The 17,922-nt window shown below is 17.6% G+C and overlaps 2 protein-coding genes across 2 annotated transcripts; both read right to left on the reverse strand. All coding sequences in view use genetic code 6, as the record gives it.

Moving 5' to 3' along the window:
- Nucleotides 1-507: 507 nt before the first annotated feature.
- Nucleotides 508-4,247, reverse strand: TTHERM_000856443 (cyclic nucleotide-binding domain protein; the record flags this gene model as incomplete). Its single annotated transcript, XM_012797341.1, has 11 exons — nucleotides 508-598; nucleotides 771-860; nucleotides 1,153-1,242; nucleotides 1,447-1,536; nucleotides 1,971-2,060; nucleotides 2,339-2,428; nucleotides 2,864-2,953; nucleotides 3,397-3,486; nucleotides 3,761-3,850; nucleotides 4,103-4,152; nucleotides 4,209-4,247. The coding sequence occupies 11 exons, from the start codon at nucleotides 4,245-4,247 to the stop codon at nucleotides 508-510; spliced, it is 900 nt and encodes a 299-aa protein (XP_012652795.1).
- Nucleotides 4,248-4,507: 260 nt separating this feature from the next.
- Nucleotides 4,508-17,107, reverse strand: TTHERM_000856445 (transmembrane protein, putative). Its single transcript, XM_012797342.1, has 28 exons — nucleotides 17,031-17,107; nucleotides 16,923-16,972; nucleotides 16,246-16,335; nucleotides 15,945-16,034; nucleotides 15,591-15,680; nucleotides 14,917-15,006; nucleotides 14,375-14,464; nucleotides 14,028-14,117; nucleotides 13,641-13,730; nucleotides 13,243-13,332; nucleotides 12,975-13,064; nucleotides 11,386-11,475; nucleotides 10,951-11,040; nucleotides 10,573-10,662; nucleotides 10,208-10,297; nucleotides 9,721-9,810; nucleotides 9,334-9,423; nucleotides 8,986-9,075; nucleotides 8,470-8,559; nucleotides 8,138-8,227; nucleotides 7,773-7,853; nucleotides 7,482-7,571; nucleotides 7,130-7,219; nucleotides 6,744-6,833; nucleotides 6,433-6,522; nucleotides 5,310-6,132; nucleotides 4,932-5,021; nucleotides 4,508-4,732 (listed from the first exon to the last, which is right to left on the reverse strand). The coding sequence occupies exons 1-26, from the start codon at nucleotides 17,067-17,069 to the stop codon at nucleotides 5,685-5,687; spliced, it is 2,598 nt and encodes an 865-aa protein (XP_012652796.1). The 5' UTR covers nucleotides 17,070-17,107; the 3' UTR covers nucleotides 4,508-4,732; nucleotides 4,932-5,021; nucleotides 5,310-5,684.
- Between the last annotated feature and the right edge of the window lie 815 nt (nucleotides 17,108-17,922).

Consider the following 17,922-nt stretch of genomic DNA (forward strand, 5'->3'; position numbering starts at 1 on the left):
ATTTTTTTGATATTTTGATTTACTCTCATATTATTAATAGATTTTATTCTTTAGATGCATCTGTATTTTAGATATTTTTTTAATTTATCTATTTTTACTTCTAAAAATGATGTTATTATTAACCAGACACAATAAAAGAAAAATATTATGTTTATAATCTAAATTATAACATAAAAAACTGTCCTAAAATGTTAAATACTATCATTTTCATTCTATAGTAAGTAGTAGAGGCCATGAGCGAAGAGGGTTTCATTGGCTATATAGTAGGTATTAAAGGACTTTTGAAGAAAAATTTTTAAAAAAGGCTAAAATTAAATAATTAATTGAAAAATCATAAAGATTAATATAAATTAAAATTATTAGTATTATTAATGAAATTCTATTATTAAATTATTTATTTTTATATAAATAATGTTCAAATGCATTAGCTTTATAATAAAATAATAAATATAATAATATTCAAATCTTTTTATATTTATTTATTCTATTTTCATCATTTGTTTTTTATCAAAAATATATTTTTTTAACAATTAATCTTTTTAATTTAAGAAGCTTGCTCTTTACTTTCAATTAGTCTTAAAGATTAATTTTGTTATATCTTTTAATATAAATTAAAAATTTTAATTTAAATCATGAAAATAAAAAAAACGACTATAATAAATAAAATAAAAAGATAATAAATAAATGAATAAATTAAAAGAATTTTATTATTTTAAATTTATTTTCAAATTAAAAAATATCAAAATTAGTAATAAATAAACTATTTTTACCTAAGATAAAGTGTCAAATCTATTAGATTAGTGCAGTTTACAAAACCAATACCTAAATCTGATGCACCAATTACACTAATTTAATTGTCACTTTTTAAATATTAAAACAAAAGTATGTAATTAATTTGTTAATTAGAAGGAAAAAATTAAGAAAAAATGTGAAAAAGAAATAAATAACATAATTAATAATCAAATCAAAAGTTAAAAATGAAAAAAAAAATTGATTTAAATTAAAAAAGATAAAATAACTTAAGCAGAATAAAAAACAAAAATAATTCAAATAAAAAGTTATTATAAATAAATTAGTTTAATTGTTTTAAATTCATTCATTTTTATATTCAAAAATATCACAGCTCGTTCAAAGCAAATAAACTGTTTTTACTTAAGATCAAGTGTCAAATAAGAGAGATTAGCGCAATTTCCTAAATCAGAACCTAATCCTGATGCACCTTTGTCACCAATTTAATTGCTACTTTTTAAACATAGAAGAAAATAAATATAATTAATTAGTTAATTAGGATAAAAATGAAGAAAAAATATGAAATAATAAGAAATTAAATAATAAAAAAAACCAAAGCAGAATAATAAAAAACTAATAAATAAGCCAATAAAAGAGTTAAATTGTTTTAAATTCATTTTTTATTTTAAAAAATGTCAAATGAGAAATTGTTTTTACTCAAGTCGAAGTGTCAAATCTAAGAGATTAGTGCATTTTGATAAAGCATAACCTAAGCCTGATACACCTTAATCACCAATTGAATTCTTACTTTTTAAATATCGAAGAAAAAAATAATTAATTAGTAAATTACAACAAAAAATGAAATAATAATTAATTAATAATTAAAGCTAAATTAGAAAATAAAAAAATTAATAATTTAAATTTTTAAAAGAGAATAAAACACATGCAAAATAAAAAAGAAAAAAAATATAAATAAATCAAATAAAAAACTAATAAATAAATTAAAAGAATTAGTTAGTTAGTTCGAAGGAAAAAATGAATAAAAATATGAAACATTAAGAAATGAATTAATCAATTAATTAAAAGCAAAATTTAAAATAAAAAAATGAATGATTTAAATTAAGAAAGAAAAAAAACCAAAAAGAATAAATCAAATAATAAATAAATTAAAAGAGTTAGTTTTATTGTTTAAATTAATTTTTATATTTAAAAAAAATAAATATCAAATAAACTGTTTTTACTGGAGATTAAGTGCCAAATTAGAGAGATTGTTGTGTTTTGCTAATCCAGAACCTAAGCTTGATGCACCAATTGCACCAATTTTATTGTCACTTTTTAAATATTTTAGAAAATATAAAAAAATAATTTATTAATTAGAAGGAAAAGGTGAACAAAAAAAAATTAAATAAAAAGAAATTGATTAATTAACGACTAGTGCAAAAGTTAAAAATTAAAAAATAAATGACTTTTCTGAAAAAAGAAAACACAATCTGGATAAAAATAATAAAAATAAAATAAAAAGCTAATAAATAAATTAAAAGAATTTTATTATTTTAAATTCCTTTTTTTTAATAAATATCAAAATTCATAATAAATATATTGTTAATACTTGAGATAAAGTGTCAAATACGACAGTTTAGAGTTATTTGCTAATGCAGAACCTAAACCTGATGAACCTTCATCACCAATTTTATTGTAACTTATTAATTATTGAAGATAAAATATTTTATTAATTAGTTAATTTAGAATGAAATATTAACAAAAATAAACATGTAATAATAGAAAATAAATTAATTTATAATCAAAGTAAAAGTTAAAAATGAAAAAGTGGTTTACTTAAATAAATAAAGAAAAAAAATCAAGCAGATTTAAAAATAAAAATAAATCAAATAAATATCTAATAAATTAATTAAGAGTTTTATTGTTTCAAATTCATATTTCTATTAAAATGTTTTACAGGCCAAAACAAATAAACCAATCATAAAGTTGAAAATTGAATAATAAGTGAATGACTTAAATTAAGAAAGAAAAGAAAATATAAGTAAGAAGAATAAAAAGAAAAATTAATCAAATAAAAAGCAATAATTTAAAAGAGTTATATTGTTTTAAATCGAATATCAATAAAACTTTTTACCCAAGCTTAAGCGTTAAATTTTAGAGATTAGTACAATTTGCTAAAGCAGAAACTAAGCCTGATGCACCAATTGCACCAATTTAATTTAAACTTTTTAAATATTGAAGACAAAATGTTAAATTGGTTAATTAGAATCAGAAAATATGAAACTATAAAAATAAATAAATTAATTAATAATCAAAGCATAAGCAGAAAATAAAAAATGAACTATTTAAATTAATAAAAAAACAAGCAGGATAATAAAAAAAAATTAAATAAATTACTAATAAATAAATTATAAGTGTTTGTTTTATTATTTAAAATTCATATTTATATTAAAAATTATCATAATCAAAAAACAAAGAAACTGTTGTGTGATAAAGCTGAAAATAAAAAAATAAATAACTTAAATTAAGAATTATAAGCAGAATAAAAATGAAAAACAAAAATAAACGAAATAAAAAATAATAAACAAATAAATAAAAGAGTATTATTGTTTTAAATTCATTTTTATATTAAAAATATTAAAATCAGAAAAAAGCAAATGACTTTACCCTAGCTTAAGCGTCAAATTTGAGAGATTAGTACAGTTTGCTACAGCATAACCTAAGCTTAATGCATCTTCATCCCCTATTAAATTCCTACTTTTTAAATATTGAAAAAAATATAAAATATTTGTTAGTTAGTTAGAAGGAAAAAATGAAGAAAAATCATAAAATAATAAAAATTCAATTCATAAAAAATAAAATCAAAAGTTGAAAATCAAAAAACAAATGATTTAAATAAAGAAAAAAAGAATAAAACAAGTAGAATAAAAAAGAAAAATAAATCAATTAAAAAGCAAATAAATAATTTAAAAGATTTTTAATGTTTATTTTTTTTAAATATTAAAACTTAAAATAAATAAACTATTTTTACTCAAGTTATAGTGCCAAACTTTAGATATTAGTGCACTTTGTTAAAGCAGCACCTAATCTTGATGAACCAATTGCACCAATTTCATGATGACTTTTTTCAATAAAAAAGAAAAAATATATTATTAATTAGTTAGTTAGTTAAAAAGAAAAAATATGAAATGATAAGAATAGAATTAATTAGCAATCAAAGCAAAAGTTGAAAATAAAAAATGAATGAGTTATATTAATAGATAAAATAGAATAAAAAACAAAGATAAATCAAATAAAAAGCTAAAAATATTGTGAATACCTTGTAAAAAAAAAATTAATAAAAATAATAATAATATAAATAAGTTAAATATACTTTAGATCAATATCGAGAACTGAATGAGATTATAGCGAAGACTTTAAAAACTTTTTTTATAAATAAAAAAAATTTAAAGTATTTTTATCAGAAAAAAAATAATTACATCCTCTAGATCATCGAATAATATTTTCTATTTTATCATTTATTTATTTAATTTAAAAAAATATTGAATAGAATTAAGAGAGACTTAATTAATTAAAAATATTAAAAAGAATAAATTTAGTTTTATTTATATTCAATATCTTTCTAAATTTAATAATTTTAAGATTAAAAATACTAAAAAATTTAATAAAAAATAAGGGTCTCACAGTAGGCTCAAAGATGGGGTGGGGGGTGCCCTTAATTAATGAGGATTTAGAGTAGATAAATTTTCATTTTTTTAATAAGCTATTTATTAATTTACCATAAATAACAAATGTATATAAAATAAATTGAGGTGAAATTATATTATTACAAAATAATGTTTAATAAAACATGTTATTTTCTATTATTAAAATATTTTATATTTATTCATCTTTTTATCACCACCTATCAAAACTTATTTGAAAGACAACTAATCTTTTTGATTTAAGGCATTTCTTTTATATTCTCAATTTTTATTATGATAATTCATTGATTTAGTTTTCGCTTATATTATAAATTAAAATAAATTACTAAAAACAAATAAAATAGAATAACATTTTTAAATTAAACATTAGAAATTAAAAAAAGAAAAGAAAAATAAATCAAATAAAGAGCTAGCATAAATTAAAAGAGTTTTATTATTTTAAATTAATTTTATAATAAAAATATCACAATTTAAAACAAATAAACAAACTGTTTTTACCCAAGAAAAAGTTTAAAATTTGAGAGATTAGTGTAATTTGCTAAAGCAGAACTTAAGCCTTATACACCTTTTTCATCAATTTAATTGTTACTTTTTAATTATTGAAGAAAAAATATAATACTAATTATTTAGAAGAAAAATAATAAAGAAAAAATATGAAATATTAAGAAATAAATTAATTAACAAAAATAAGGGCAAAATTTGAAAATAAAAAAATTATCTAAATTAAGAAAAATAGAAATAAACACAAGTAAAGTAAATAAGAAAAAGAAATCAAATAAAAAGCTAATAAATAAATTAAAAGAGTTTAAATAATTGTTTTAAATTCAATTTTATAAGTAAAAATATCGCAATCTAAGACAAATAAATTGTTTTTACCGAAGATCAAGTGTCAAATTTGAGAGATTAATGCAATTTGCTAAAGCATAACCTAAGCTTGATGCACCTTCGTCATTAATTTGATTGTCACTTTTTAAATATTGGAGAAAAATAAATATATAAAATTATTAATTAATTATTTATTTTTTTGGAAGGGAAGAATGAAGAAATAATAAGAAATAAATAAATTAACAATAATAAAATCAAAGTTTAAAAATGCAAAATAGAGTTAAATTATGAAAACTAGAAGAGTAAAAAACACAAATACAATAAAAAAGAAGAAAAAAATTAAAAGAATTAAAATATATTGTTTTAAATTCATTTTTATATCTAAAAATTTGAAAATCCAAAACAAAAAATTCTTTTTACCAAAGATCAAGTGTAAAATTTGAGAGATTTATGCAATTTGCTACAGCAGAGCCTAATTTTTATGCACCAATTGAGCAAATTTAATTGGAACTTTTTGAATATTAAAGAAAGAATATGTTATTAATTAGTTATTTAAAAGGAAAAAATGAAGAAAAAATATGAAATAATAAAAAATTAATTAATAGTAATAAAAGTAAAATTTGAAAATAAAAAACGACTCAAATTAAGAAAGATAGACGAAGTAAAAAAAAAGTACAATAAAAAGAAAAATAAAAATTAAATGAAATAAAAACTAATAAATAAATTAAAAAAGTTTAAACATATTATTTTAGATTCATTTTTATAATTAAAATACTGTTTTTACCTTAGGTAAAGTGCCAAATTCGAGAGTTTAGTGCATTTTTCTAAGGCAGAACCTAAATTTGCTGCACCAATTGCACCAATTTAATTGTCACTTTTTAAATATTGTAGAAAAAAAATATCATTAATAGTTAATTAGAAGGAAAAATGAAGAGAAAATATAAAAAATAAGAAACAAATTTATTAATAAATATAAAAGCATAACTTGAAAATTAAAAAAATTGAGTCAAATTAAGAAAGATAGAAGAAGAAAAAAAAGTTCAATAAAATATAAAAAAGAGAAATAAATTAAATAAAAAGCTTAAAAATTAACTAAAAGAGTTTAAATATATTGTTTTAAATTCATTTCTATAACTAAAAATATCAAAATCCAAAACAAATAAACTGTTTTTACTAAAGACTAAGTGTCAAATTTGAGAGATTAATGAAATTTGCAAAAGCAGAACCTAAAGCTGATGTGCCTTCATCACAAATTTTATTGGAACTTTTAAAATATTGGGCAAAAAATATAATACCGATTTGCTTTTTTCGTAGGAAAAAATGAAGAAAAATATGTAATTAGAAGAAATAAATAAATTAATTAATAAGAAAAAAAAAGAAAAAGAAAATAATTAGCTATTTATTAAATTAAAAAATTTTTTGTTTTAAATTCATTTTTTTAACTAAAAATATCATAGCCCAAAATAAGAAATAAATTGTTATTACGAAAGAACAATTGTCAAATTTGAAAGATTAGTGCAATTTGCTAAAGCAGAACCTAAGCCTGATGCACCAGTTGCACCAATTTAATTGTCACTTTTTAAATATTGAGAAAAATATATTAATTTCGAAGTAAAAAACAAAGAAAAGTATGAAATAATAAGAAATAATTAAGTAATCATAATAAAAGCAAAATTTTAAAATAAAAAAATGTTAATTTAAAAAAAACAGAAAAAAAAGAAACAAACACAATTACAATTACAATAAAAAAGAAAACAAAAATTAATCAAATAAAAAGCCAATAATTAAATTAAAAGATCTTAAATATTTTGTTTTAAATTCAATTTTATAACTAAAGATATCAGAATCCAAAACAAATAAACTGTTTTTACCTAAGATAAAGTATCAAATTTGAGAGATTAGTGCAATTTGCTAGAGCATAACCTAAACCTGATGCATCATTTGCACCAATTTAGTTGTTACTTTTTAAATATTGTAGTAAAAATATGAAATAATAAAAAATAAATTTATTTATAATAATAAAAGCAAAAGCTAAAAATAAAATAAAAAAAGAGAGTCAAATTAAGAAAGATAACAGAAGAAAAAACAAGTAGAATAAAAAAGAAAAAAAAATGAATTAAAATAAAAAGTTAATAAACAAATTAAGAGAGTTAAAATATATTGTTTTAAATTTATTTTTATAACTAAAAATATCATAACCCAAAGCAAATAAATTATTTTTACCTAAGATAAAGTACCAAATTTGATAGATTAGTGCAGTTTTCTAAAGCAGAACTTAAGCATGATACACCAATTGCACCAATTTGATTTTTACTTTTTAAATATTAAAGAAAAAATATAAAAATAAAAGCAAAATTTGAAAATAAAAAAATGAGTTAAGTTAACGAAGAACGAAGAATAAAAAATACAAGTACTTTTAAAATAAGAATAGTTAAAATAAAGTTAAATATATTATTTTAAATTGATTTTTATAGCTAAAGATATAATAATCCTACATAAATAAATTGTTTTTACTTAAGATTAAATGAGATATTAGTGATATTTGCTAATGCAAATCCTTAGACTGATGCACCTTCATCACGAATTTTATTATCTCTTTTAAAATATTGATGATAGAATATATTTTAAATAAGTAATTTAGATGGAATAATGAAGAAAAAATATGAAATAATAAGAAATTAGTAAATTGATAATTATAAAAACAAAATTTAAAAATAAAAAATTATTTAAATAAGAAAAATAATAAAAGCACAAATACAATAAAATAGAAGAATAAAATTAATATCTTAATAAATAGAGAAATTTAAAGAGTTAAATTACTTTAAATTCATTTTTATAACTAAAAATATGAGAATCCAAAACAAATAAACTATTTTTACTAAAAAGAAAGTTCCAAATTAGAAAGTTTAGAGCAATTTGCTAAAGCAGAACATAAGCCTGATTAACCATTTGCACCAATTTGATTCCTACTTTTTAAATAAAGAAAACAAAAAAAATTAAGAAATAAATTAATTAATAATAATAAAAGCAAAACTTTAAATAAAAAATAAATAAAATTAAGAAAAAGAGAAGAAGAAAAAATATAAAATAAAATAAATTTAGTAAAAAGCCAATAAATAAATAAATTAACAGAGTTTAAATAATTATATTATATTAAATTCATTTTTAGGAATAAAAATATCTCAATCTAAAATAAATAAGCAGATTTTACAAAAATGTAACATTCAAATATGAAAGATTAGTGCAATTTGCTAAAGCAGAGCCTAAGCCTAATGCACCTTCATCGCCAATTTAATTGTCACTTTTAAATTATAAAAAAAATCATGTAATTAATTAGTTAGTTTAGAAGGAAAAAATGAAGAAAAAAATGAAATAATAAGAAAGAAATAAATAGTTAATAAAAATAAAAGCAAAATTTAAAAATATAAAAAATGAGTTCAATCAACAAAGATAGAAGAAAAAAAAATCTTTAAAATAAAAAATAAAAAGAAAATTAAATAAAAAACTAATAAATAAATTAAAAGAGTTTAAATATACATAGTTTCTTATCAATTAAAGAATATTTTAGAAATTATCTATAGTTTTTTTAGTGAAGGACCAAGAAAAAATTCCTTCAAAATTTTAAAATCACTTAGTCCTTAATTAATAAGAAACTAAAATATTCTTTTAAATTAATTTTTATTACTAAAAATTTACAATCTAAAACAAATAAATATTCAATTTTTACCAAATATAAAGTGTTAAGTTTGAGAGATTAGTGCAATAAGCTATAGAATAACCTAATTTTGAAGCACCTTCATCACCAATTTAATTGTTACTTTTTAAATGATGAAGAAAAAATATATTATTAAGTTTCTTAGAAGGAAAAAATGGAGAGAAAATATGAAATAATAAGAAATAAGTTAATTTATAATAGCAAAAACGAAAGTTGAAAATAAAAAAATAAGAAAAAAAAACTCTAGAATAATCAAATATAAAGCTAATAAATAAATTAAAATGTTTAAATATATTATTTTAAATTCATTTTTTAAACAAATAATTTACAATCTAAAACTAACAAATAAACAATTTTTACCTAAGAAAAAGTGTCAAATTTAAGAGATTAGTGCAATTTGCTAAAGCAGAACCTAAGCCTGATGCACCTTCGTCACCAATTTGATTGTCACTTTTTAAATATTGAAGAAAAATATATAAAATTATAAATTATTTATTTATTTAAAACGAAAGAATGAAGAAAAAATTTGTTATAATAAGAAATAAATTAATTAATAATAATAAAATTAAAAGTTAAAAATAAAAAACTGAGTCAAATTAAGAAAGAGAGAAGAAAAAAAAAGCACAAGTAAAAGAAAAAAAGAAAAAAGAAAAATATAAATAAATAAATAAAAAGAGTTTAAAATATTGTTTTAATTGATTTTTGTAAATAAAATATCACAAACCAAAACAAATAAACTCTTTTTACCTAAGACGAAGTGTCAAATTTGAGAGATTAGTGCAATTTTCTAAAGCAGAACCTAAGCATGATGCACCAATTGCACCAATTTGATTTTTACTTTTTAAAAATTGAAGAAAAAGTATATCATTAAATAGTTAATTAGAAGGAAAAAAAAGAAGAAAAAATATGAAATAATAAGACGGAAATTAATTAATAATTATAATATAAAAACTTGAAAATTATTTAAAAAGATAACTTAAATTAAGAAAGATTGAAGAAAAAAAAACAATTACAATAAAATAAAAATCTTATAAATAAACAAAAAGAGTTTAAATATATTATCCATCTCAAAATATCAACCCCACCCCCATTTTTTTTGAAAGAGGAATATTTGAAAAAAAAATAAATAAATAAATAAATGGAGTGGGGTTAATATTTCGAAATGACTGATAATGTTTTAAATTTATTTTTTAACTAAAAATATCAGAATCCAAAATAAGTAAACTGTTTTTACCCAAGATCCAGAATAAATGTTGAGAGATTAGTGCAATTTGCTAAAGCATAACATAAGCCAGATGTACCTTTATCGCCCAATTTGTTGCCACTTTTTAAATATACAAAAAAAATTATTAATTAAAAAATTAAAAGAAAAAATGGAGAAAAAATATAAAATAAAAAGAAATAAATTTGTTAATAATAATAAAAGCAAAGGTTTAATATAAAAAAATTAGTCAAATTAAGATAGATAGAAGAAGAAAAAAACACAAATACAATAAAAAACTAAAATAAAAATAAATTAATTATGACTTTTGTTTTAAATTTTCTTTTTGATTAACAAAAAATATCAGAATCCAAAACAAATAAATAAACTATGTTTACCTAAGATCAAGTGTCAAATTTGAGAGATTAGTGCAATTCGCTAAAGCAGAACCTAAGTTTGATGCACCAATTATACCAATTTAATTGTAACTTTTTAAATATTTAAGAAAAATATATTATTGTTATTTAAAAGGATAAAATGTAGAAAAATAGGAAATAATAACAAATGAATTAATTAATAATAAAAAAAGCGAAAGTTGAAAATAAGAAAATGAGACAAAATTAAGAAAGATAAAAAAAACACAAGCACATTTAAAAAGAAAAAGAAAAATAAATCATTTAAAAAGCTAATAGATTAATTAAAAGAGTTATATTTTGCTTTAAATTCTTTTTTATAACTAAAAAATTCAAAACCCAAAATAAATAAACTTTATTTACCTAAGATCAAGTGTCAAATTTGAGAGATTAGTGCAATTTTCTAAAGCAGAACCTAAGCCTGACACACCAATTCCATCAATATAATTTGATCTTTTTAAGTATTGAAGAATAACATATTATTGATTAGTTATTTAGAAGGAAAAAATGTAAAAAAATATCAAAAAATAAGTAATAATTTAATTAATAAAAACCAAAATAAAAAAAATTGAATTAAATTTGAAAAAAATACAATAGAATAATAAAAAACAAAAAGAAAAATAAACCAAATAAATAAATAAATTAAAAGAGTTTAAATATATTGTTTTAAATTCATTTTTATAACTAAAAATGTCGCAATCCAAAAAAAATAAACTGTTTTTAGTTAAGAGTATTATAGTTTTAAATTCATTTTTATAGCTAACAATATCAGAATCTAAAATATGTAAACTTTTTTACCGAAGATAAAGTGTCAATTTTTAGAGATTAGTGCAATACGCTAAAGCAGAACCTAAACTTGATGCACCAATTGTGCCCATATAATTTGAACTTTTTAAATTTAAAAAAAAATGTTTTATTTATTCGTTATTTATACGGAAAAAATGAAGAAATAGTAAGTAAGAAATAAATTAATTAATCATAAAGCAAAAATTGAAAATAAATAAAAATTAGTTAAATAAAGAAAGTTAAAAAAAAAATAAATCAAATATAAAACAATAATTTATAAATAAAGAGAGTTAAATATATTGTTTTAAATTTATTTTTACAACTAAAAATATCCAAAATAAATAAATTTTTTTTATTAAGTAAAAAATTAATAAGGAAAATATTTTTTAAAAATATCAAATAATAAAAAATTTATAATCAATTTTAAAAATTAAAAATGAAAATTAAATTTGAATAACAAAAAAATATTTTATAAATAAAATGAATTAATGAATGAATATAGGTAAGGATATAATATTATAAATAAATCTTAAGTTAAATATAAAGAAAGTGTTAATAATGATAATATTTATAAATTAAATTTACCTCAAATTAATATGGAGAATCTAATGAGATTAGAGTGAAGAGTTTAAAAACTTTTTATATTAATAAAAATATATTTTCACTATTTTCATTTAAAAAAACAATTACTTATTCTAATTTGTTGTAATTTTTAATCTATTATATCATTTATTATTTTTTCTTCAAAAATATTGAAAACAATTAATCTAAATTTAATTAATTTTAAGTGATAAAAAGAACATATCAATTTATAAATTTGCTTTTAGTTAATTGTATCACAATAAAAATTAGTGTAACATATATTATTTAATCTTAATATTTCTATTAAAAATGCGTACTTAAAAATATAGAAGTAATTTGAGAGGGGTAATTAATTAGTCATATGTTGAAAAAATTAGAATAAATACTGAACATAATATTTAAGATTAAAAGCTTTGATTTTTTTGGTGAAAACAGAAGGAGGGCTGGTTTTAAAGAAATTAACATATTTATCTAAATTTAATTTATAAATTTTAATTTATTTAATTAGTTATTTATTAATTTATCAAAATACGATATTCATTAATATAAAAATAATAATAAATATATCTAAATTTTAGGTTAAATTATTTTAATACTAAATATAATATAATAGTAAAACATATTATTTTCTATTATTCAAATATTTATTCATCGTTTTTTCATTACTTACCTATTTATCATCAATAAAATATCATTTGAAAGACAACTAATCTTTTAGATTTAAGACATTTGTTTTATACTTTCAATTATTATTATGATTTATTAATTTTGTTTTCACTTTATTATAAATTAAAATAAATTACTAAAAAAAATTTTATAAATTAAAATTTTAAATTAAAAATAATTTTATAAATTAAAATTTTAAATTAAAAAATATTTTTTAAATTAACATTAAAAAAAGAAAAGAAAAATAAATTAAATAAAAGCTAGCAATTAAATTAAAAGAGTTTCATAAAGTTTGATTCATTTTTATATTAAAAAATAAATGTCACTCTCCAAAACAAATAAACTGTTTTTACTTAAGATTAAGTGTCAAACTTGAGAGATTAGTGCAATTTGCTAAAGCAGAAGCTAAGCCTGATGCACCAATTGCACCAATTTAATTGGAACTTTTTAAATTTTGAAGAAAAAATATATTATTAATTTAAAGAAAAAAATAAATGAAGAAAAAATATGAAATAATAAGATTAATTAATAATAAAAGCAAAATAAATTTTATTCAAATAAAAAAATGAGTTAAATTAAGAAAGATAAAAAAAGAAAAAATAAAAGAAAAATTAATTTTACCGAAGGTCAAGTGTCAAATTTGAGAGATTAGTGCAATTTTTTAAAGCAAAACCTAAGTCTGATACACCTTAATCGCCAATTTAATTCCAACTTTTTAAATATTAAAGAAAAAATATATCATTAATAAGTTATTTAGAAGTAAATAATGATGATAAAATATGAAATAATAAGAAATAAATTAATCAATAATAATAAAAGAAAAAGTTTAAAATAAAAAGATGAGCCAAATTAAGAAAAATAGATAGAACAATATAAGCACAAATAAAATAAAAAAGAAAAAGAAAAATAATCAGTTATTTAAAAAGCTAATAAACAAATTAAAAGAGTTTAAATATATTATTTTAAATTCATATTTATAATTAAAAATATCACAATCCAAAACAAAAAATTGTTTTTACTATAGATAAAGTGTCAATTTTGAAAGATTAGTGTAATTTGCTAAAGCAGAACCTAAGCCTGATGCACCAGTCGCACCAATTTAATTGGAACTTTTTAAATATCGGAGAAGAAATAGATATTAATTTTTTATTTAGAAGGAAAAAATGAAGAAATAAAATGAAACAATAAGAATGCAATTAATTAATAAAAATAAAAGCAAAATTTGAAAATAAAAAAATATGTTAAATTAAAAAAGATAGAAAAAAAATTAACATAAATAAAAAAGAAAAATATATCAATTAAAAAGCAAGCTAAAAAAAATTAATTAAATGAGTTTAAATATATTATTATAAATTCATTTTTATAACTAAAAATATCATAATTCTAAACAAATAAACAGTTTTTACGTAATATCAAGTGTCAAATTTGAGAGATTAGGGCAATTCGCTAAAGCAAAACCTAAGCTTTATGTACCTTCATCACCAATTTAATTTTTACTTTTGAAATTTTGTATAAAAGTATGAAATAATAAAAAATAAATTAATTAATAATTGCAAAAGCTAAATTTAAAAATTAAAAAATGAGTGAGTTAAATTAAGAAAGATAGAAAAAATCACACACAAATAAAATAAAAAATAAAAAAATAAATCAAATAAAAAGCTAATAAAGAAATTAAAAGAATTTAAATATATTGTCTTAAATTCATTTTTAAAACGAAAAATAAAACAATCCAAATCAAATAAACTGTTTTTACCTAAGATTAAGTGTCATATTTGAGAGATCAGTGCAATTTGCTAAAGCAGAACCTAGGTTTGATGCACCGATAGCACCAATTTAATTGTAACTTTTTTAATTTTGCAGAAAAAATACATTTATTATATTATTAATGAGAAGGAAAAATGAAGAAATAATATTAAATAATAAGAAATAAATTAGTTAATAAAAGTAAAACTTTAAAATAAGAAAATGAATGAATTAAGTTAAAAAAGATAGAAAAAAAAATAAACACAAATAGAATCAAAAAGAAAAATAAATCAATTAAAAAGCTATAAACAAATTTATAGAGTTTAATATTTTATTTAAAATTCATAAAATAAATTAGTTAAAAAAGTAAAACTTAAAAATAAGAAAATGAATGAATTAATTTAAGAAAAATAGAAAAAGAAATAAACACAAATAGAATCAAAAAGAAAAAGAAATCAATTAAAAAGCTAATAAACAAATTAATATTATTTAAAATTCATTTTTATAACTAAAAATATCTCAATCCAAAACAAACAAATAAATTTTTTTTACCCAAGATCAAGTGTTAAATTTGAGAGATTAGTGCAATTTGCTAAACCAGAACCTAATCCTGATGCACCAATTCCATCAATTTTATTCGAACTTTTTAAATATTGATGAAAAAATATATTATTAATTTGTATTTTAGAAGGAAAAAATATGAAATAAATAAATATATATAATAAAAGCAGAAATTGAAAAAAAAATGAGTTAAGATAAAAAAAATAAATATTAATAAAAAACAAAACAAAACTAAATCTATTAAAAAACTAATAGACAAATGATTTTTGGGGAATATTTAGATTTTTGATTAAACATTTTAGATTTTTGATTAAAATTCTTGTAAATTCATTTGTTTCGATTGATATTTTTCTAATTTTCTAAATATTTACTAACTTTCATTAATAAAGATTAAACGGAATATTAATAAATTTGCAATTCAAAAATATTTTCAAAGATTCCATCAATCAATTTTTCATCAAAAAATTAACTAAAAAAGATTTTCAAAATTTAATCTAATTGTTTTTTTTAAGCTAAGCATTTGTATATATTTCTTTTAATTAAATAAATATTCATTAGTATAGAAGCCTATCAAAAATTAGAAAGGCACTTATTTAACTCTATTTTAAATTCATTTTATAACTAAAAATATCACAATTAAAAACAAAGAAAGAAATAGTTTTTACATAAAATAAAGTGCCAAATTTGAGAGATTAGTGCAATTTACTAAAGCAGAACTTAAGCCTGATGCACCAATTGCACCAATTTAATTGTAACTTTTTAAATATTGAAAATAAAATTTATTATTAATTCATTATTTAGATAGAAAAATATGAAATAATAAGAAATAAATTAATTAATAATAAAAAAACCAAAATTTGAAAATAAAAAATAAGTTAAATTAAGATAATAGACAAAAAATAAAAACAAATCAAATAAATAAGCTAATAACAAATTAAAACAGTAATATTGTTTTAAATTCATTTTTATAATTAAAAATGTAACAAACACTCTATAACAAATAAACTGTTTGTTTTTACCTAAGACCAAGTGTCAAATTTTAAAGATTAGTGCAATTTGCTAAAGCAGAACCTAAGACTTACACACCTTCATCACCAATTTAATTGAAACTTTTTAAATATTGATTGAAGAAAAAATATATTATTAATTAGATATTTAGAAGAAAAAAATATAAAATAAGTACAACAAAAAAGAAAAAGAAAAATAATCAAATTAAATAAAAGTTTTAAAAAAATTAAAAAAGTTTAAATATACTATTTTAAATTCATTTTTATAACTAAAATTATCACAACCCAAAATAAATAAATAAACTATTTTTACCTCAGATAAAGTGACAAATTTGAGAGATTACTGCAACTTACTAAAGCAGAACCTAAGCTTGATACCCAAATTCCATCAATTTAATTAGAACTTTTTAAATATTGATCAAAATATATAATTAATTAATTAGTTATTTAGAAGTAAAAAATGAAGAAATAATATGAAATAAAAAGTAATTAATTAATTATGAAATAATAATAAAAGCAAAATTTTAAAATAGAAAAATATATGAGTTAAATCAAGAAAGATAGAAAAAAAATAAATAGAAGTACAATAAAAAAGAAAAAGAAAAGCAATCAAATAAAAAGCTAATAAACAAATTAAATGAGTTTAAATATATTGTTTTAAATTCATTTTTATAACTATAAATATCACAATCCAAAATAAATAAATAAATAAATAAATAAATAAATAAATAAATAAATAAATAAACAGTTTGTTTTTATCTTGTAGAATTTATAGAAGAAAAAAATAAATAAAAAATATTATTAAATAATAAAAAATGGATATTAAATTTTAGAAATTGAAAGTTAAAATAAAGTTCAAAACAAACTAAAAAAATATTTTTATTAATAGTTTAAACAAATAATAGGTGAGAATTTCTTTTAGAAAAATAATATTATAAATAAATTGGAAATTAAATGTAAATAATAATAATATTTATAAATTAAATATACCTCAAATTAATATCGAGAACCTAATGAGATTAGAGTGAAGAGTTCAAAAACTTTTTATGTTAATAAAAATAAATTTAAAGTATTTTCATTAAAAAAACAATTAATTACTTATTCTAATATGTTGTATTATTAAATCTATTATATCATTTATTTTTTTTTTCAATAATATAGAATGGCAATTAATTAATGGAAATTTAATTAATTAATTTTAAGTGGAATAAAGAACATATAAATTATATCAATTTATAAATTTGCTTTTACGTAAAAGATATCACAAAAAAGTTAGAGTAAATAACATCAATTATTTAATCTTATTGTTTCTAATTTAAAATTTCTACTAAAAGGGTGCCACGAAAAGGTTTACCAGCTTGCTTATTCGATTTAATTTCCATAATTATGAGAAGCATGTTATTAAATTATTAATAAATAAATATATTCAATAAAATAGAAATAAGATTTTCCTTATGATGAAAAATTGAATGACTCTATTTAAAATTTCAAATAGAATTATTGTGAATGATAACCAAAAAAGAGAGGGTGGTATTTAATACTTTTTTTAGTTAGGTTTAGAAAAAAATATAGAATAAATAAGCAGTCCATTTTTAAAAATTTTTTTCAAAAAAATAGAAGGCCTTAATATAATTATTTACATACAACATAGAGGTAAACAAACTTTGAATAAATTTCTATTTAATAAGTTAAATAAATCATTTATTTATTTATTTTTCAATTTATATTAAAAAAACAAAATTTTGTAGTTTAAGAAAAAACAAAAATATTAAATTTTATTATGATATGAATAGAATACAGACAGACAGACCACAAACGATTTAAATAAAAATCTTGTAAAAAAACAAATTAAATATTAAGCTAAAATTGAAGGCAAAAGAATTGAATTAGAAAGTAGAGATAAAAGCTTGATTTTGAATTTAATGGTAAATATATATATACATACATACACTTATTTGCATTCATTTAATAATTTATAAATTTTATATAT

The sequence above is a fragment of the Tetrahymena thermophila genome (genome assembly GCF_000189635.1).
Source record: "Tetrahymena thermophila SB210 genomic scaffold scf_8254663, whole genome shotgun sequence".
NCBI lineage: Eukaryota > Ciliophora > Oligohymenophorea > Hymenostomatida > Tetrahymenidae > Tetrahymena > Tetrahymena thermophila.